The sequence below is a fragment of the Desmodus rotundus genome, chromosome 3 (genome assembly GCF_022682495.2).
Source record: "Desmodus rotundus isolate HL8 chromosome 3, HLdesRot8A.1, whole genome shotgun sequence".
Lineage (NCBI taxonomy): Eukaryota > Metazoa > Chordata > Mammalia > Chiroptera > Phyllostomidae > Desmodus > Desmodus rotundus.
The window spans coordinates 195,293,523-195,315,181 of record NC_071389.1 but is presented as its reverse complement, the minus strand read 5'-3'; the positions used below and the strand labels follow the sequence as shown (position 1 = coordinate 195,315,181).

At 52.4% G+C, this 21,659-nt stretch overlaps 1 protein-coding gene across 1 annotated transcript; it reads right to left on the bottom strand.

The window, feature by feature from the left end:
* Positions 1–1,092: 1,092 nt before the first annotated feature.
* LOC123479522 (DNA dC->dU-editing enzyme APOBEC-3G-like) lies at positions 1,093–21,437 on the bottom strand. The gene is made up of 9 exons (XM_053919806.1): positions 21,296–21,437; positions 20,307–20,448; positions 18,781–19,051; positions 18,230–18,345; positions 17,941–18,083; positions 3,487–3,628; positions 1,937–2,219; positions 1,386–1,501; positions 1,093–1,239 (listed from the first exon to the last, which is right to left on the bottom strand). Exons 1-9 carry the CDS (start codon positions 21,322–21,324, stop codon positions 1,093–1,095), a joined length of 1,389 nt encoding a protein of 462 aa, XP_053775781.1. The 5' UTR covers positions 21,325–21,437.
* Between the last annotated feature and the right edge of the window lie 222 nt (positions 21,438–21,659).

The window sequence follows — 21,659 nt, the reverse complement described above, 5'->3', positions numbered from 1 at the left end:
TAGTTTGGGGGAGAAACTCCATCCCACAGAGCTCTCCTGGCCACCGTGGATGAGAAATAAGTCGTCCTGGACACAATCTTGTTGTTCTGGCGGGAAAGAGGGTGGGGATTCCCTTTAGTGGGGAACACCCTGAGCCCTTCTCCCAAAGGGCTTTTATTGGGAATGGTATGTAGGTGTACACAGCATACATGCATAGCTCATCAATCAATGTCAAAAGGCTGTAGTCATAGAAAACCAGGTGTTATCTATAGATAACAATTGAAGGACATAGATCCGTCACAGGTCAGGATCTGTGAGTCATAGTAAGACGAGTTTCATGAGAAAAGGACTTTACTCCTTGTGCCTTGAACTTAAACTCCAGTTTATATCGACAGGGTTTATGGCTGGGCATAACAGGCTTCACAGGATACAATGTACATTTCAGGCCTGATTCCCACGCTCAGTGTCAGAGTCGAGTTATGCCTGCCACCTGCATTTTTACCTGGTTTTCCAGGAAGACTTACTAGCTAGCCCCTTTCAGGGCTTGCTCTCCCGGGACCATAGTCTCCGAAACCACGCAGAGTGGTCCCCAACAGTAGTGTGGCAGTGAGTTTAGGCTTTTGAATTCCAGATTCTGCTCCTATAAACTTTACCGATTTTTACTTGAAAGTGAATATTAGTGTGACCACTGCCCTCCCGTGAAACTACCACCAAAGAGACAGGCTTTTGCCCATTTGGAAGTGTTTATTGAACTCGTTGGACATCATGATACACGTACAGAGGGTAAAAACATTGTGTGGAACATTTTCAGTCTTTCATTTCATTGCTTTGTATTTAAAATCCATGAAAATACTTATTTCCCTAAATCAAAAATGATTCTGATAGTACTGAGTAGAATTGTACTGGTGTGTACTTAGAACATGTCATAGATTTTAAATAAAAAGTAAATCAATTGGATATTGTTAAAACAAATTTCTTAGGAGCTCCTTGACCTTTTTCTGGTATCTGGATCAATTTGGAGATGGTGGTAAAGGTGAGTTTTCTCTTCTTGAAGGTGTTTTATTCATCCTTCTCCAGAAGACTCCTACGTATTTAGAGAGGTTGAGTCCATCTTCAGCTTCCCTGAATCCACATGGAGATGACGGGTTGAAGGGTATGGGGAGCGTAGCAGGTGGAAAGAGGAACAGAGAAGAGGTCTGGGGCAGCTACGATGATGGGGAAGGACGGAGGGACACAAGGAGGAGGGAGACCAGAGGGACCCTGCGAGAAGGGAAGGGAGAGATGGAGCTGGTGTCCCAGGAAGGGGCAGGTGACCCAGAGGAGGCCTGAGCAGAGGGAAGAAAGGCCCAGGGAGGGAAGGGGAGGAGGGAGGGGAGCAGAGGGACAGCAGGGAGGGGGAACCTCACCTGGAGAATGACCTCCAGCCTGCGTGACTGCACTTGAATGTGTGCATGCAGGTCATGCTGGGGCTGGAATGGTCGTCCCTGGTGGTCCACGAAGGTTTCCCAGCAGTGCTCATACTCTGAAGGGAACAGGGACTCAGGTCAGCTCCAGTTCCGGGGAGCAGGGAGAGGCCACACGGTCTCTGACCCGTAGGGACACCCTCTCCCCATCATCATTTCACTGCCCCCTTTCCCTTTCCTCCCAAGGGACTTAGCTGATCCCTCAACTTCTTCCCTCCAATGCAATGTGATGCCACGCCATCCCCTTCTACACGGAAGCCCCTGGGTCTCTACTGCACATGTACCCAGCCGCCCTCCCTGCCCAGGACCAGGATCCCGCCTGTCCCCAGAACTCTGTCCTCCAGGAGACACCCCCGTCCTCTCTGAGTGCAGCACCCCCTCTGCAGGCAGCTGACAGGCTTCTCCACCAGGGGTTCTCATCCTGCCCACCTCTTTCTAGCCACTTCCCTCGGCCTCCCCCTGCCCACCTCCCACCCCCATGAGCCCTTGCTGACCAGGGATGTTCATGATGGAGACTTGGGCCCCAGCCTCCCGCAGTTGGCGCAGTCCGTCCCCATATCCCTCTCGAATGTCGTAGATGCGGGCGGCGAAGATGCGCAGGCTCACACGCCTGTTCTGGTACAGGAAAGACGCCAGTCTGGCGGCACAGTTAAAGCAGGGGCTCCAGGAGATGAACAAGGTGACATTGTAGTGCTGCTCCCTGTCCAGGCCCCAGGAAGGGATCAGATCCAGGAAGCACAGCTCTGCATGGTGGCCTCCCCCTAGTGGGCCTGCACTCTGGGCACAGAAGAGGGAGAAAAGAGTTCTGTCACCTGCTGTGACCTGTGGGAGGCAGGTGAGGCACTGGCCTCCAGCACAGAATTAGGGGAGGCACAGCTCCCCACCGAGAGGAGTGTCATTTCCACGCAGGGTTCACATGACCAAACTCACGAGGAACACCACATGGGCACATGACAAAGCCCCGCCCAGCAGTGAGGACATGTTACTCCACATCAGCCAGTTGTGGCTCCACATGGCATGCACTTGATTGGTGTCCCTTTACACTGTCCATGTTTCCTTCTCCATGGAATTTGCATGAGTTCGGATCTGAAACTATGGCGTTATTGTGACTCCTCTCGATGGCCGAGTTCCTAGAGCCCCTCTGTTTCGTGCCCAAGGGCCAACCTTCAGGAGCCTCCCCTACGTCGTTAGGGCCCTGGGGATGGGATGAAGAGCTAGGGACAGAGGCAGGAAGCTGGCAAGCCCCAAGGTCACCAGTGTGATGCCACAGAGAGGGGTGCTTCCTCCAGGGAGGGGTTCGCCCTGCTCTCCATCGACTCCCCTACCTCGCCCTCCCTCGGGGCACCAGTACTTCAAGTCCCTACTCTGGGTTTCTCCCCCTGAGGAGCCTCAGTGTGGTACACCCCTTCCATAAGGGCTCATGGTGCAGGGAGAGAGGGGTGAGGGCCGCCAAGGCAGAGGTGCCCAGGAACCGGGGGCAATGTCACTGTGGGCTCCTAGGGTCATGGAGACTTGTGCACCTGCAGACGGGAGGATTATCGACCATGGTGAAGGGGAAGGGGAACCAGTCCTGCCCACAGTGGCAGTGCAGAGCCCCGGTGGGAGTGTGTGGGTGCCTGGGGCCCGAGCAGGCGTCCCTGGGCTCAGTGTAGCCGGCAAGGCAGCCGTGGGGACCAGCACCCTGCCTGGAGCCCCCACAGTGACTGGACGGAGCACCAGGATGCTCTCGGGCTCTCTGGCCAGAGGCTGCCCTGGGCAGGGGGTAGGAGGGAGCCAGATCCCATACCCAAAGGTCTTTCCCTCCATCCAGACCCCTCCTCAAAGGCACAGCAGGAGGGGACAGACAGAGCCCTGGGCCCCTGCGACCACTTTCTTCTGTGTGTCTCAAAGCCGCCAGTCACGAAAGCATTCACCCTCCCTGTCTCTTGGCAAAGCCACAGAAGCTGTGGGGCCAAAGGACGATGCTGAGAGGACACCTGGTGTGCCCTGCAGCCTTCTCTCTGACTGTCCCAGGACAGGAGCCCTGCCTGCTGTGGTCGGTCACCTTGTTGCGCAGGAATCCCTTCAATTGGTCCGCTGGGGTCCGGGGGTCGCCTTCTGGCTGCTCCACCTCGTAGCACAAGTATGTTTCATGTGGCATTTGTGGGCCAAAGTTCTTACTGAAGGTGCACTCGTCCATCCGGGGTCTGCGGGCACAGGTTGGGAAACCCACAGGCATGGGGCTCCTCCAGGGATCCCCCAGTTCTCCTGCCCTTCTCTGCACACCCCTTCCTCTTCCCCCTGAGCTCCCCCTGCACCCCACATCCCAACTGGACCCATAGAAGATGGGCGTCCGCTCACTGAGCTGGAGCCACCTAGCCTTCCTCTGTGACCCCTTCTGGGCTCCTGGGGACAGCAGCTCTGTCCTTTTTTCAGGGTCTCCCCCCAGGAGCAGTGTGGGGTGCTCCGAGCTCTGATGGGGCCCCTCCGTCTGCCCCGAGTGGGCTGGGTCTCCTCTCCTGACACCACCATCCTGCCCTTGACCTGCTGACCAACCCCCTGCCGGTGTGGACCCAGGGGACTATTTCCCCCTCGTCTTCAGGCTTAGCCTGAGCCACACGGAGCATCGTAGGCCCAGCACATTCCTGAGTAGGACTGGCGTGAAAGAGAATGCCAGACATTCTCCTCAAGCAACTCATGATATTTTCTTTGTAATTATGAAAACAATAATGCCCTTTACACAAACAAAAACATAAATCTGAACGTGACCTCCTGGCCCACAGTTCAGAGCAGAAAGAACAGGTTTCATAGGGGATGGAGGAAGAAGGGGACCGGGGACCTTCAAGGATGACCTCCCAGCCTTTGGAGCCAGGGCCTAGGGGAGGCAGGTGGGACAGCAAACAGGGCATCCGCTGAGGGTCCTGGCTGGACAGAGCAGGGCCATGGGGAGGAAGGTGAAGAAGCAGAGGCATTCCCTGGGGAAAAGGTCTGTCCCCATCAGGGAGCCTGGAGGAAGGGTTCAGAGGTAGAGATGCTTCAAGGGTCAGGCGGTACCTGTCCATGGGTGTTGGGTCGGCCTCCATGTCTGAGCTTCTTCACAGTCTCTGGCTCTGCGCCCTTTGCTTCTCTGCCTGGTCGCAGCCTGTGCCCTCTTGCTGGGACACTTTCAAGGACCCGGGTGTCTTATATGCCATCAGAGCATGTTATGGAGGTTCTTCCCATGAGCCCCACGTGGGAAGTGTCGACACATTCTGTTTTGGTCATAGAGACCTCGCAATGTGGGGGTGTGTCTGGGGGACCCAGAAGTGGTTCCTTTATTTTAAGAAATTATTTATTTATTTATTTTTAGAGAGAGGGGAAGGGAGGCAGAGAGAGAAGGAGAGAAACGTTGATATGAAAGAGAAACATGTTTCGGTGGCCTTTGCTAAGGGCCCCACCAGGATTATCCTACCAACCAAGCCTGTGTCCTGACCAGAAATCGAACCGGTGACCTTTTAGTTTGCAGGACAACACACCACCCACTGAGCCACACCAGGCACAGCTGAGGGGTTCCTTTTGCCATGTCCCCTATAACCCTGTGCCCTTTGTGTCAGGGATGGGGGATGGGCTGGGCCTATTGTCCCACATAGCTGTGTGTGAGGCCTGTTTTTGTCATAGTGATGGCTTCTCAGGTCCTGGGGACATCCTGAGGAGGAGCTGGCTGATAGAATCCACCCCAGGGGTCAGAGTTTGCAGATGGCAGCAAGATGTCCAGCGTCTCCCCAGCCCACGAGGACAGGGTGTCAGCTCCGCATTCTCCTCCTGTGCCAGGTGCCAAGCCTGACCTCGCCTCTTGCCAGCCTGGGGACCCTCGGCACAGGACAAACACTTGAGAATTGACTCACATTCCTGACGTTATTCTCCCTAACAGCCTACACCTGCTCCAGAGACACGGGTCAGGGCAGAAAAGCCTGTGGTCGCCCCACGTAGCCCTCTCCTGTCCTCACTCCCAGGACAAGTCTGAGTGCCCGCCCCCCCTCCACTGTCTCCACCTGAGTCCTCTGAGGAAGTGACAGGAGCTGTGTCTGTTCCTCAGGTCCTGACAGCCTGACGTCCTCCCAGAAAGCTGTGGTTGTCACCTGCCACTGAGTTCTGGCCTGGTGAGGGTGTCTCTCTGTTCTCAGATGGTCCCTCCTCCTGAGGGTGAGACAGAGGCCTCAGGTCTCTGAGCTCCTGGATCCATTTCTCTTCCCTCTCAGTGTCCCCTGCTGTGTATACAGTAGGTGCTCAGTGTGTGTGCGAGTTCAGTGATGACTTTCAAAGACTTTGGGGGTGATATAAGGACTTTGGGGAGGCAGGAGCGTGGCTTCCATCCAGGAGCTCAGAAGGAGAGGGTGTCAGCTGCCCCGACTCAGCAGACACACTGACACACGCACACACGCACACACGCACACCCAGGCATGATGAGAGGGAACCTCCTGGGGTTCCCCAGACACACCCAGAGCCTCGCTCTGCAAAACAGGAAACCTGAGAATGTCGTCACATCCCAAGGCCAGATTGCAAGAAGCTCATTATCAAATAGGCTCCTTTGGTTTCGATTTTTGGGCTCTGTCAAGAACCCCATGTCTGTTCCTGTAAGCAAGAGAACAGATAAATGCCCCTGGGAAAGGCGGACACCCAGTAGAAGACATGTGGTGTCAGCTTGGAAAGGGGTTCCCACATGTGTGCTGTCCAAGTGCAGGTTCCGGCCAGACCTGACCCCGACTCTCCGAGGCCCCATCTCTCTAGGCCACTGTCCCAGTGTTTGCCCATGACACGAGAGCCCCAAGATCCTGGAGAGGGCATGTGACACAGCCTGAGAACATTGCTGGGACCCTGTGCTGGGCATGGTCAGCCTGTCCTTGATCTTGGCTGTGAGGCGGGAAGGTAACCTATAGGCAGGCAGACCTGGGACCTCATACAGAACAGCCACTCCCCAAGCTGGGCACACGGCCCCTGGGAGGGAGCACTGGGCCAGCACAGGGTGGTCTCAGAGGAGCCTGGATGGACAGCCCGTGGGACAGAGAGACATCCCCTAGGGCACAAACACAGCCAGCTGTGGCTCAGGTAACTTTGGAGCCTGGACACAGGGTCCCCCACGTTCATCGTGGCTTAGAGGTGGAGGGAAAGACGCGGTGGCCCTTGCTGAGGCGGTGCCCCTGCTGTGTCCTTCTGCCTCAAGTGCTATCCTACTGACCCCTGCTCCCTCCAGGAGCCTTTCTGGTTGCCCCTAGGAATTGGGGGGAGGGAAACACATCGGGTCCCATCTCCTTTCCTTGCATAGTGGGTTTGAAATAGCGGCAAAAGCTGACGGCGTGGCTCAGTTGGCTGGGCGTTGTCCCCTGCAGCAGAGCTTGAGAGGGGCAACCTATTGATGTCACCCTTTCTCTCTCCCTTTATTTCCCCCTCGCTAAAAATAAAATCTTCTCCAAAAAAATGTAGCTAAGAAAACTGTGATTTTAAACACACCCCCTCATCATGGCAGAAAATTTGCAAGATCTGGTAAGTATCTGACACAATGGACCTTGTCACGGTTGATACTTGGGACAGTTTTGTGCAAACTACAGTCATAACAAATATAAAATACGTATCATCTAACTGTGAGTCTAGGCATGTTCCCCCATCATTAGGTACTCTAACCAAACCCTAATTTCAGAGGTCGAGAGCAACTGGAACTTCACAGTGCTGTTTGCAGAAGCGTGTAGTGCCCCTCAAATTAAACCTGAAACAAGGGTTGGAGGAGGACCCGACAGCCATGGGCAGATCGAGGGAGGGGTGCTGTGCCAGCTGGTGACAACTGTCCTCAAGGATGGTGACTGACTGAGGATGCACAGGTCGTTGGAGACTTTTCTTCTCCATCTCACAGCAGCGTCAGCCTCCAGGGAGCCTCAGATGAATTCCACAAATACAATACTGAATGAAACAAGTCCCGCTTAAAGAATTCATACTATCTGATTCCACGTATATGAAGTTCAAAGCCAGGCACGAATCAACCTGTGATAACAGATGTGCACAGCTTCCCTCTGCAGGGGGAGCAGCAGGGAGGGGACACAAGGGACCCCCATGCGGGATTCTGTGACCAGCCCCACTCATTCTGGATGATAGTTATTCTACCTGGAAACCCAAGACCTGTACTTAATCGTAAGTTACACCCCAATAAAAAGTGAAAAAAATTAGAGAGAGTTACAAAGCCTGTATTTTTAACTTCATTTTTATTGCTGACACTATTGCAAATGTCCCTATTTCCTCCCCTCTCCCTCCTCCTCCCATGCCTCCCTCCCCCCTCCCTCTGGCCCTCACCACACTTCTGTCTGAGTCCATGGCTTCTACATGTATGTTCTTTGGCTGATCCCTTCTCCTTCATCCATCCAGTTCCCCCTCTTCCCTCCCCTCTGACAGCTGTCAGTCTGTTCCCTGTCTCCACGCCTCCGTTTCTGTTTTGACCGTCAGTTGAGTGTGTTCGTTAGATTCCACATATCGGTGAGATCATACGGTGTTGCCTTTCCCCGACGGGCTTATTTCACTTAGCGTGGTAACTCCATGTCCGTCTGTGCTGTCACAAAAGGTAACATTTTCTTCTTTGTTTACGGCCAGGTAGTAATCCATTGTGTAAATGTGCCACAGCTTTTTTATCCCCTCATCTACTGATGGGACAAAGTATATACTTTCCATGGAGAAAAAATGTTCCAAAAAGACACGAAGTATATTATCCCAAAGGAATTCACACCTGAAAATGCAAAGCAAATACAAGCAGACTCATCGTGATTGTTCTGAGCTTTGTTGGGGTTTTTCTTCCATGAGAAGAAAAGAATATTTAAGTCCAAATGACAGGCTCCATGTGGTCAAACGTGAAGCATGAAGAAGAAATGGGGAAGTGAAGCGGTTCTTACAACATGATAAAAACTAGAGAAGCTGCACAGCCACCAGCATCAAAAGTGTGTGGTGTCAGCCAGGGACTAAAAGTCACATACAAGGCTATTTGGGAGCTCAGCTGATGACAAAGGTGGAGCTGCAATTCGGTGGGGACGGGCGAGCATCTGTTCTGTAGATGTTTTCAACTGGACGAGACGCTGCTGAAGTCTCCATGGGAAAGTGGGACAGAATCCCCGCTCCTCTCTCGTTGACCCTCTCGGCCCCCAGCTAACACCCACCACAGCCTCCCCTGAGCCTGTATGTCAGGGACCGGCCCCCCTTGTACCACATTCACTGGCTCAACACGCATTTTATTAGCACCTGTGAGCTAGGTGCTGCTCCAGGGGCCGGTGCCCACTGAACACAAGAGACCACGTTCCTGACTGGTGGTCTGCGGTCTGCGTACTCTCTCTGTCCAGTCACCGTCCAACCTGTGCCCTAGCTCAGGCCGTCTCCCTTTGGGGGTTTCTCCTCTGTAGTTTTCCACTCTGTCCTGGTCACTGCTTGATCCTTGCCACCAGCAGGTGTCTCCTGCTTTCACGAACAAAACTCTCCCTTGAGTTGCATGTCCCTCCATTCACTTCCAAGGACAGTAAGGCATCCCTTCACAGAAAGAAGAATTGTAAGTGTCTACAGGTTCTGTTCCTAGTTTCCTGCCTCCTGTCTGCTTTCATCCCACGACCATCTGCTCCTGTCCCCAGGGCTCCAGGGAAGTGGCCATTGACACAGTCACCGATGACCCCCACGTTGCCAGTAGAAGGGGATAGTTTTCAGTCCTCATCTTGCCCCTCACCCAACACCAAGTGACATAGCTAAGCACAGCCTCCGTCTTGAGATGCTCTCCTCTCCCGTTGCTGGTGACACCCTTGTCCCTTGATTTTGCTCCTGCTTCTGCTCCCCCCCTAGCTCCTCCCCTTCTCCTAGATTAGGGTGCTCCCCATGGTCTCCCACCATCTCCCTAGGAGCCTCAGCCTGCCCTCCTGCACCCCACTCCCGCCCAGAGCCCAGGGCCCTGTATCTCCCGTCCTGCTGTTCCCCTGAGCTCAGCCCTTAGACACCAGCTTCCTACTAGACACCTGCTCCTGGACATCTGATGGGCGCTCCACCTTGACCTTCCTGAATAGAATGCCTTGTAGGATATTTTCCCCAAACGGATTTTCTGAGATTCCCTCAACTGCATAGAGGGCACTTCCGTTTCACCTGTGAGCAGGGAGCTTGGGCTCAGACTCAGGGACTCACTTTGACTCCTCTTCTTCTTAATCTCCAGCCCGCAGCCAAGTCCTTCTCACACACACTGCCCCCAGCCCACCCCTATGCGGCGGGCACCACCGTGCCCATGGTCTCTACTACCACCTCTCACCGGGATGATAGAAGAACTTTCCAGTGCCCACTCTTTTGCCTTCATGCAATGTCCACGTAGAGTCTTGGACTTATTTTAAAATCTAAACTGTGCCCGTGAACAAGCCCTGCAACCTCCCTGCTCCCACACCTTGCTTTCCAGGCCCACTTCTCTTTCCTGCTTCCCTCCTGCCTCAGGACCTTTGCACTTGGTTATCTCTATCCAAGGTCCTCCCAGGGCCAACACTTTCTCAGCTCTTCTGTCTCAGGGCAGACATCCCGAGCTCTGCACAGCCTGCTAAAATCGCTCCCCACCACCCATCAGCTCCCAGGAGACAGGCTGTTTATTCCCTTAGTGATGGCCTTCACTGAAATGATCTCACCCACTCCCATATTTTCTTATGTCGCTCCCATGTCCCTCCACCCTGACATAATCCCCTTGAGGTGGGGACCCCCCTGCACCTTACTCAAATTAGTGCCTTAGCGCAAACCTATATCACCAGCAGGTGCTCAATTAATATTAGTAAAAAATGAACAAATAAATAAAGTGACGAGGAAGTGGAACACAAGCTACTTCTTCATCTACAGAACAGGGAGACTGGAGAAGGGTGAGGCAGGCTTGGCGGTGAGACAGAGACCGTAAACCTTCCCATGAGATATCTCTGTACTTGTTATTGTTTCATTAAGCAAATACTTCTTGACCCATTAAACACTAATGAAGTCACCGCAGAAGAAGTTTCCAGGCTGACACAGACAGGGCCAGACAGGTTCAGGCTGCCAAGGCCAAAGTCCACCCGGGGCATCCAACACCACCTGTGAACCCAGTGCTGGGAGAAGGAATTCTGCTCCGCAGCCAGAGGTCAGCGCCCAGGGTCAGAAAGTGCTCACCAAGCCCAGCTTCGCCTAATGTAAGAGGATGAGCTTCCCCCAAATCCCCAGGGTAATGAAGAAACGAAACAACACAAGGAAAGGAATCTGGCCAGAGGTGGGAGGTGAGCCCCTAAAAACTGCACCCCAACTGATGACAAGTCAGGGTTTGTTGGTCACCCAGCCGAGGGCTTTCAGTAATACCCAGGCCTTAGTCTGGCCTCCGGAGAGCGTTTCCACTGTAGCAGGTCCCAGCTGGGCTCCCTGAGGCAGGGCAGTGAGAAGCTGGGAAAATTCCTAGGCAAGCGGAATGGGGAAGCTGGGACCAGAAAATTAAGCAAAGCTGAACAGTTTGAGCAACTTAGAGCCAGCCAGCTGGTGAGCCCTAAGAACTTGTCTCCCCTAACCAAGGACAGATGAGAGTGAATGGTTCACACCTCCTTGTCCAAAGAGAACAAAGCTTAACTCTCCCTGGTCTGGGAGAGAGTGAACAGAGATGCAAGTAATGTCATTTCGGCCAGCAAAACCCAAGGACAGGTGAAGTTAAGCAAGACACAACAAAAACCCCACTAAACACAGACAGACTCAAAAGTAAAGCAGTATAACAGACCAAGGAGTGTTCCCAAACACCCGTATGTGCTCGTTCTGACACACTAGTGTCCTAAAAATGCACCTGGAAAGCTGATGAATCTTCGGCTGAAACTGTCCCCTAAGATTCTCACCCACTGGAAAAAGGACACAAAGCCCCCAGGACAAAGACTCAGAGCCAGCTCACTCTGGAGCACACCCATGTCCCTTCTGGGGCATGAACTTTTTACTTTCTCTGAAACTCTAAGGGTTCCCAGGAGATTTGGAACCAGGGGAGCAGTGGGGAGTGGCGGCTTAACCCAGGCTAAGCCCTGATCCTGTCTTCAGGGCCACCCTCCTCCTCTACCCCACATTTTCTCTACTTCCTGGTGAGCTAGGAGCAGCCTCGCCTTGGCTCGCTGCTTCCCTGTAGCTTTTCTACAGAACCAAAGCAGAGCACTGCCTAGGCTCTCTCCTGTCCCTTCTTCCACACTAAGTCCTTCATTTCGCGGTCCCCTGCCTTAGTAAAATGTACTCTCAAATCACCTGGACTCGTGTTGCGGAGTCTTTCCTAGACCAGGTCAAGAGCCCACACACTGTAGGCCGGCCAGAGGCAGACCCGCACTGGGACAATGGTAACATTCTGGCCCCCACCTGGGGCACTGGAGTTAGTTTCTTTTCCTTCCTCTCCGTCTCTAACTCATCCACCTGTCACTTCCCATCGTCAGTGTTGGGGAAACTACCTATAGCTGCAGAGTAAATCCCTCATCAAAACACACCTGGTCAAAACATGCCTCATCATTGCTGAGACTGAGTATAAGGCTGCCCACCCTCTCAATGTAGAGTCACCCGCCACCTGACCGTCCCCGGTGACGCCTGGGCAATGGGGTCCAGTGAGGCAGGAAGTGATCGCCCCTGATGTGCCAGGGGACCCATTCCCCCGTGCTCTCTTCTTTGGCCACAGTTGAGTTCCCTTCGGAGTGGGGTAAATCAGTCCCTGGGGCATCTAACCCCCATCCTTGGTAAGGCTGCCCTCAGGGCATTGGGTCGACAGGCCCACAGCACTTGTCTCCACTCACTCCAGGACTGAGGGTCCTCTTCTAAAGCGTGTAGTGCCCCAGTTTTGACAACTGTGTTCCTCTCACGCCACCCCCATCTTCGGTTCCAGGTCTCCCCTTCTCCCATTCGCACTGTCTGTGGGACGGTTCCCGTGTGGTTTCCTAAATGAGGCCACGCCTGCCTGTCTTTGCTCGAACAGCTCATTCACAGCCCTTAAAACCTTCATTCAGAGTCTTAACAAGACTTCCTATTGGGAAATTAGAAGTAAAAAAAAAAGGGTCTTTCAACACCCCAAACTGCACTCCTCCATCCCACTTAACGTAAAGGAAAAACACAGGTGCTTTTAAACCTGCAGTGGCTGAAGGCCGTCCAAGCCCAGTATCTCTCACCCCCTCTCTCCAGCCTCCTTAAAGCTGTCAAGGACAAAACAATTTACAAATCTTGTCCTTTCTACCATCATTACAAATACAGTTTTTATGTATGGTAAAAATATAAAAATGTTTTTTTTTCAGAACCATGTGGTATAGGAAAACATTTGATATTAAAGCTGCTTTAAGTTTGGTTAAGATCCTTTAAAGTTATTAAAATTAAATACTGAATCATTAATTACTAGGCATGTCTTAAGTTCATCTACTTTTAAATTTTTATTACAGAAAAGCTAGAAAATAAATTTGAAGCTGTGCATCAACGTCCTATTCTTTATTAGAAGAAAATATAAGTGTGTTTACCAATGAAAGGACCGCTTTCTACAAGTCATGAAATATATTTGCTAATCTAAAGAATGCTAATCGCTAATATTTGACATTAAAATCAAGGTTTCTAAGAATTAAGAATTCTAATTAAGTTTAAAGCCATTTTATAGTTTGGTAATGGAAGGCATAAAGCACAGGAGCACTTGGTGAAGAAACAGAAGAAAAGAGTTTGTTGTGAAATTGGTTCTTTGTGAACGAGTTAAAAAAGAACACGCTGACAGGGACTGTGTATGGTGGAGGGTTTGCGTCGGCTGCAGAGTCTGTGCGAACCGAAGCAGGTTTGTGAAGGGAAATCTGGAGAGGAATCTATATAGATAAGCTGAATGATACATTTAATTAGGTAAAGGACTCTAAATATCAAAAATAAACTAATACCCAATTTATTTGGTTCTTTTTCAGTCTGATAAATGGGAAAAGGTTTTCCCTGTACCTGCCTAAAAAGCAAAGATTCTGTATTATTATGTCAGTACATCTGATAAGGAGTTAGTGTTCAAAAGTTATGAAGAACTTACAAAACTCAACGTCAAAAAGACAAACAACCCAATTAAAATGGGCAAAGGACCTGAGTAGATGCCTCTCCAAAGAGGACGTACAGATGGCCAGTAGACACATGAAAAGTTCCTCCGCGTCACTAATCCTCAGTGAAATGCAGATTAAAACCACGATGAGATATGACCTCACACCTGTCAGAATGGCTGTCATCAATAAGTCAACAAATAACAAGTTCTGGCAGGGATGTGGAGGAAGGGGAACTGTTTTGCACTGTTGAAAAGATTGCAGATTGGTGCGGCCACTGTAGAAAACAGTATAGAGATACCTCAAAAAGTTAAAACTGGATCTGTCTTGTGACCCAGGGATCCCAATTCTTGGAATATATCCAAAGGGACCCAAAACTCTAATTTGAAAGAACATAAGCACCCCTATGTTCGTTGCTACATTATTTACAACCACCAACATATGGAAGCAGTCCAAGTGTTCATCAGCAGATGAGCAGATAAAACAACTACGGGACATTTACACAATAGAACAGTACGCAGCCATAAGAAAGAAGATTTCATCCTTTGCGACAGCATGGATGGGCCTGGAGAATATTATGCTGGAGGAAATAAGCCAGTCAGAGGAAGACAAATACAATGTGATCTCACTCGTGTGGAATCTGATGAGCAAACTGAACTAACAAGCGAAGTAGAGACAGACTCGTAGATGGAGAGCAGGCTGAGAGCTATGGCGGGGGGGTTGGGGAGAAGGAGGTGAGGGGGTGGAGGGATTGAGCAAAAAGGAAAAAGGACCCATGGACTTGGACAACAGTGTGGTGATTGCGGGGGAGGAAGGGATGGTTATGTAAGGGGATTCAATGGTAACGGGAAAATATAATAAAAATAAATAAATAATAATTATGCGTCAGATTTTGTTAACCAGATTCTGGATTAACTTTCAGGAAAATCATCTCTCTCAATCCTAGAATGAAGTTTTGTCAGCCTATATCAATGTTATACACCTTTCATGACCAGAAATAAATATTCAAAAATTATTTCTTTTATTTTTTTGTCTCTATGTCTATTTTTATTATGAAGTTCTTATCTCCTAACTTTTTTTATTTTTTAATTTATTTATTTATTTTAATTCAGTTACAATTGTCTGCATTTTCTCCCCTTCCCTCCACCCCACCCCAGCCAGTCCAAAAATTATTTCATAATATACATAATCATTAGGTCAAGAGTACTTGACAAGATACCCAGAGTTTCAACATTGAAAGACTTTTTCTTAGCCTAGCAATGTCTCTGGGATATTTCCATGGATCCCTGATGTAGTTCAAAGGGTTAGTCTTTCTACCTAGAAAAGAAAAATTTTGGACTCATCAGGCTTATTTGATATACTTAAAATATATGGGTAGCTTTGTCAAGTAAAGAAATAATAACTATATTCTACATACACACACATATTTTATTATTAAAGTGTATATTCCAGAGATTGTATGAAAATCTCCAAGAGTCGACAAAGTTCCAGGAAACTTTCATTTATAACTCTGCTGGTTGGTTTGGAAGGTCGTGTCTGGTAAAAGGACAGGATTTCACATCAATTACATGATAACCAGATCTGTGGCCCAGTCATTTGGGGATGGGTTTTCTGTCATTTAAAGCCAATTATTGTTTTGTTCTAATACACTGGCAAACACATTACATCTCTAAAGTCCATAGAGAGTGCTCTGACCTATTCTAAATTACAAATGCCTAAAAATAAATTTTCAGGTCACATCTTTAATTCAGTAACTGAATTTTCACGTGGCCCCAGCCCCGCCTCCTGGTGCCAGAGGCCTCCTCCTGGGTCGTCAGCCACACTGACCAGGGAAAACGGTCCTGACATCCCCCTGGGGCGTCTCCCTGACAATTGGTCCACCTGTAAGTGCTGCGATCAGAGGAGAAAATGCCTCATTTCCTTTCCGATGTTGCCTCCACTCAATACAAACTCACGGATGCGGAGGTCTGACCTGTGAATGGATCTTTCACTTGTAACACTATTTTCCAGTTAGATTTGTTTGGCAAAATGAAGGCAAAAGGAGTGAAATGCCCTCTATTCACCTGTTCCTGGCCCTTTACCACGATAGGGATTTGAGAAAGTCTTGGAGATATGATGCCCCGATGTCAGACTAATTAGGGGACACCTCCTCACAGCCCCAGTAAGACACTGCCAGCCTCTACCCCTAGCAGAGCAAACAGGACCCTCTGGGAGGGCACAACAGCCTGCTTCCTGGCTGGCTGGCTCCCCCACCACCTCCCAAAGTGGGACCAGCACCACATAAAACTACAGAAAGGCTAGCACCCACCCCCGCTTACAGTCCTGCCAACACCAGGAGCAGAACCCGATGTCCCCCAGATCTTGTGCGCTAGCCCTGAGGGAGGTGGCAGTGGGGAACTTGGTGGAGGGATTCTCCAAGTGCAGAAAAAAGGTGAAAAGCCATCAGGACAAAACTCAGGGCGAGCTCACTCTAGAGCAGCTGTCCGCAGCCTTTTTGGTGCCAGGCACCGGTTTCATGGAAGACAGTTTTCAGGGAAGGATTGGGAAGGACAGGAGAGGGGCTCAGGCGGTTACTTGGCTCCCTTGCCAGCTGCTCACCTTCTGCTGGGCGGCCTGGTTCCCAACAGGACACGGACCCATACTGATCCTCGGCCGGGGGGTTGGGGGCCCTGGCTCTAGATCTACCCATTGCCCTTCTCGAGCATGAACTTCCTATGTTCTCCTAAACTCTGAGGGTCCCCTGGGAGACTTGCAGCCAAGGGAGCAGTGGGCAGTGGCCGCTCAACCCTGGCTTACCCCCAGATCTTTTCCCCAGGGCCCCCCTTTTTCTCTGACTGTGAGGTGAGCTGATGGCAGCCCTGCCTTGCTCACTCCTTTCCTATAACTTTTCCAGGGAGCCAAAGCAGACCCCCGCCTAGACTCTCTCCTGTTACTTCTTCCACCCTAAGTGCTTCCTTTGTTTTCCTGCCCCCTGCCTCAACAAACATATTCTCAGAATCCCCTGGACTCGTGCTGTGGGATCTTTCCTACAAGAATGAAGTCCACAGCCCACACTCTACAGGCGACCTGAGGCAGATCCGCTCCGGACTGGTGCCTGTCCATAACACCCCAATGGCTTGGTTGCCTGTGTGAGCGGAGACAAGGAACAGGATGTGGCAAAGAAGAGAAAATAGGAGTCACATAGAGGGATGAGGCCAACCCGAAAGCTCTCCGGGTGAGTATTGGTAATGAGGATGGGAACCGTGTGCCGTAGATGGTCCTAGGAGAGCGTCCTTGCGCAGGTCTGGCTGGGGCACAAGGGGCCCCTGGGCAATGCCGGACAGGGGCCTGCAGTGGGAACGAGAGGCCTGTGGACATTTGAGCTGTGGGGACCTAGCACAGGCTTTCTAGCCTTCTAGATCTTTCCGTCAGCACCCACTCTGGCATTCACCTTCTGGGTAACCTAAGGGACCTCACTGCCTCAGCTCTCAGCTCCTCACTGGTGATAGAAGCGCCTCCCACTCACAATTGTTTCACTGACCAGACATCGTAATTGTTCGTGGCCTGGCCTGAGGCTGGTAGAGCTCAACCAATGTTTGTTCCCATCCCTCCCTAGAGCCAGGGATAAAAGCTGCATGGTAGGGTTCCCAGACCAGCGGTGTGACCACACTCAGTGCACCCCCACTCTGTGGGAATCCCTGGGCTGGGGCCCTGCAGGGCACAGAGGTCGGTCACAACTGCACCTGCTTTCCACAGCACCCTACGACATCTGGCTCCTCAGTCACTAACTGACCACCCCTCGCCTCCTGGATTTCCTTCCTGCACCCAGACGGGCTATACCTGAGCCTGGTGCCAGGCCTCTGCTTCTGGAAATGACAGAGGGTGGGCAGCTAAGACTCCTGGAGAGCAAGCCCCGGGGCTGTGACTTCAGGCGGCACAGAGACATGGTGAGTCCTGGGTGACCGACCTGTGAGCTGGTCCCTTTTCTGACCCTGTGGGTGCACAAGGGGGCCTGAGCCCCGGTCAGAGAAGGGTGGGCCCACCAAGTGTCTGCAGGTACCCGGGGGTTCAGAGGGCAAAGCGTGCTTCCCAGAAGCAGAGAACGCAAAGGAGAGGGGGTCGGAACAGGAAGAGCACGTTTGCAAGCGTTTGTTGAACTATTTGGACTTTATGATACACATACAGATGAAAAACATTGGGTGGAAGATTCATAAACTTTCTTTTCATTGCTTTGTATAGAAAATCAACAAAAATAATTAATTCCCTAAAAGTCAGAAGTGATTCTGTTAGTATTTAATAAATCTTAATGGTGTATATTTGAACAAATTATAATATAATGAAAAGTACAAACAATCAGATTCACTAAAAACAAATTACTTAGGAGCTCTTTGCTTTTGCTGGTGTTTTCGGGTCAATGTGGAGATGGTGGCAAAGGTGAGTTTCCTCTTCTTGTTTTATTCGTCCATCTCCAGAAGACTCCTGATTGTTCACGAGGTTGAGTCCATCTTCAGTTTCCCTGAATCCACATGGAGACGTCGGGTTGAAGGGTGTGGGGAGCGTAGCAGGTGGAAAGAGGAACAGAGAAGAGGTCTGGGGCAGCTATGATGATGGGGAAGGACGGAGGGACACAAGGAGGAGGGAGACCAGAGGGACCCTGCGAGAAGGGAAGGGAGAGATGGAGCTGGTGTCCCAGGAAGGGGCAGGTGACCCAGAGGAGGCCTGAGCAGAGGAAAGAAAGGCCCAGGGAGGGAAGGGGAGGAGGGAGGGGAGCAGAGGGACAGCAGGGAGGGGGAACCTCACCTGGAGAATGACCTCCAGCCTGCGTGACTGCACTTGAATGTGTGCATGCAGGTCATGCTGGGGCTGGAATGGTCGTCCCTGGTGGTCCACGAAGGTTTCCCAGCAGTGCTCATACTCTGAAGGGAACAGGGACTCAGGTCAGCTCCAGTTCCGGGGAGCAGGGAGAGGCCACACGGTCTCTGACCCGTAGGGACACCCTCTCCCCATCATCATTTCACTGCCCCCTTTCCCTTTCCTCCCAAGGGACTTAGCTGATCCCTCAACTTCTTCCCTCCAATGCAATGTGATGCCACGCCATCCCCTTCTACACGGAAGCCCCTGGGTCTCTACTGCACGTGTACCCAGCCGCCCTCCCTGCCCAGGACCAGGATCCCGCCTGTCCCCAGAACTCTGTCCTCCAGGAGACACCCCCATCCTCTCTGAGTGCAGCACCCCCTCTGCAGGCAGCTGACAGGCTTCTCCACCAGGGGTTCTCATCCTGCCCACCTCTTTCTAGCCACTTCCCTCGGCCTCCCCCTGCCCACCTCCCACCCCCATGAGCCCTTGCTGACCAGGGATGTTCATGATGGAGACTTGGGCCCCAGCCTCCCGCAGTTGGCGCAGTCCTTCCCAATATCCCTCTTGAATGTCGTAGATGCGGGCGGCGAAGATGCGCAGGCTCACACGCCTGTTCTGGTACAGGAACGACGCCAGTTTGGCGGCACAGTTAAGGCAGGGGCTCCAGGAGATGAACAAGGTGACATTGTAGTGCTGCTCCCAGGAAGGGATCAGATCCAGGAAGCACAGCTCTGCATGGTGGCCTCCCCCTAGTGGGCCTGCACTCTGGGCACAGAAGAGGGAGAAAAGAGTTCTGTCACCTGCTGTGACCTGTGGGAGGCAGGTGAGGCACTGGCCTCCAGCACAGAATTAGGGGAGGCACAGCTCCCCACCGAGAGGAGTGACGTTTCCACGCAGGGTTCACACGACCAAACTCACGAGGAACACCACATGGGCACATGACAAAGCCCCGCCCAGCAGTGAGGACATGTTACTCCACATCAGCCAGTTGTGGCTCCACGTGGCATGCACTTGATTGGTGTCCCTTTACACTGTCCATGTTTCCTTCTCCATGGAATTTGCATGAGTTCGGATCTGAAACTATGGCGTTATTGTGACTCCTCTCGATGGCCGAGTTCCTAGAGCCCCTCTGTTTCGTGCCCGAGGGCCAACCTTCAGGAGCCTCCACTACGTCATCCTCAGATGAAGAGCTGAGGACAGAGGCAGGAAGCTGGCAAGCCCCAAGGTCACCAGTGTGATGCCACAGAGAGGGGTGCTTCCTCCAGGGAGGGGTTCGCCCTGCTCTCCATCGACTCCCCTACCTTGCCCTCCCTCGGGGCACCAGTACTTCAAGTCCCTACTCTGGGTTTCTCCCCCTGAGGAGCCTCAGTGTGGTACACGCCTTCCAAAAGGGCTCATGGTGCAGGGAGAGAGGGGTGAGGGCCACCAAGGCAGAGGTGCCCAGGAACCGGGGGGAATGTCACTGTGGGCTCCTAGGGTCATGGAGACTTGTGCACCTGCAGACGGGAGGATTATCGACCATGGTGAAGGGGAAGGGGAACCAGTCCTGCCCTCAGTGGCAGTGCAGAGCCCCGGTGGGAGTGTGTGGGTGCCTGGGGCCCGAGCAGGCGTCCCTGGGCTCAGTGTAGCCGGCAAGGCAGCCGTGGGGACCAGCACCCTGCCTGGAGCCCCCACAGTGACTGGACGGAGCACCAGGCTGCTCTCGGGCTCTCTGGCCAGAGGCTGCCCTGGGCAGGGGGTAGGAGGGAGCCAGATCCCATACCCAAAAGTCTTTCCCTCCATCCAGACCCCTCCTCAAAGGCACAGCAGGAGGGGACAGACAGAGCCCTGGGCCCCTGCGACCGCTTTCTTCTGTGTGTCTCAAAGCCGCCAGTCACGAAAGCATTCACCCTCCCTGTCTCTTGGCAAAGCCACAGAAGCTGTGGGGCCAAAGGACGATGCTGAGAGGACACCTGGTGTGCCCTGCAGCCTTCTGTCTGACTGTCCCAGGACAGGAGCCCTGCCTGCTGTGGTCGGTCACCTTGTTGCGCAGGAATCCCTTCAATTGGTCCGCTGGGGTCCGGGGGTCGCCTTCTGGCTGCTCCACCTCGTAGCACAAGTATGTTTCATGTGGCATTTGTGGGCCAAAGTTCTTACTGAAGGTGCACTCGTCCATCCGGGGTCTGCGGGCACAGGTTGGGAAACCCACCGGCATGGGGCTCCTCCAGGGATCCCCCAGTTCTCCTGCCCTTCTCTGCACACCCCTTCCTCTTCCCCCTGAGCTCCCCCTGCACCCCACATCCCAACTGGACCCATAGAAGATGGGCGTCCGTTCACTGAGCTGGAGCCACCTAGCCTTCCTCTGTGACCCCTTCTGGGCTCCTGGGGACAGCAGCTCTGTCCTTTTTTCAGGGTCTTCCCCCAGGAGCAGTGTGGGGTGCTCAGAGCTCTGATGGGGCCCCTCCGTCTGCCCCGAGTGGGCTGGGTCTCCTCTCCTGACACCACCATCCTGCCCTTGACCTGCTGACCAACCCCCTGCCGGTGTGGACCCAGGGGACTATTTCCCCCTCATCTTCAGGCTTAACCTGAGCCACATGGAGCATCGTAGGCCCAGCACATTCCTGAGTAGGACTGGCGTGAAAGAGAATGCCAGACATTCTCCTCAAGCAACTCATGATATTTTCTTTGTAATTATGAAAACAATAATGCCCTTTACACAAACAAAAACATAAATCTGAACGTGACCTCCTGGCCCACAGTTCAGAGCAGAAAGAACAGGTTTCATAGGGGATGGAGGAAGAAGGGGACCGGGGACCTTCAAGGATGACCTCCCAGCCTTTGGAGCCAGGGCCTAGGGGAGGCGGGTGGGACAGCAAACTGGGCATCTGCTGAGGGTCCTGGCTGGACAGAGCAGGGCCATGGGGAGGAAGGTGAAGAAGCAGAGGCATTCCCAGGGGAGAAGGTCTGTTGCCATCAGGGAACCTGGAGGAAGGGTTCAGAGGTAGAGATGCTTCAAGGGGCAGGCGGTACCTGTCCACGGGTGTTGGGTCGGCCTCCATGTCTGAGCTTCTTCACTGTCTCTGGCTCTGCGCCCTTTGCTTCTCTGCCTGGTCGCAGCCTGTGCCCTCTTGCTGGGATGCTTTCAAGGACCCGGGTGTCTTATATGCTATCAGAGCACCCAGAAACTGGTGAGTTGGCAATGCTCTGCCCCACCCCTTTCCTGAACTCAAGTACTGTGTTCACACCACCCACATGGAGTCACAGAAGGAATCACCTCCTTTGCCCTTGGGGACAGTTTAGGTTTTGGTTTCTCTGTTCTGACAAAGGCCACACCTGGAATCCATGGGAACTGACCTTGGGCCACTGAAGTCTGAGGTGGCTGGGTTCACTCAGG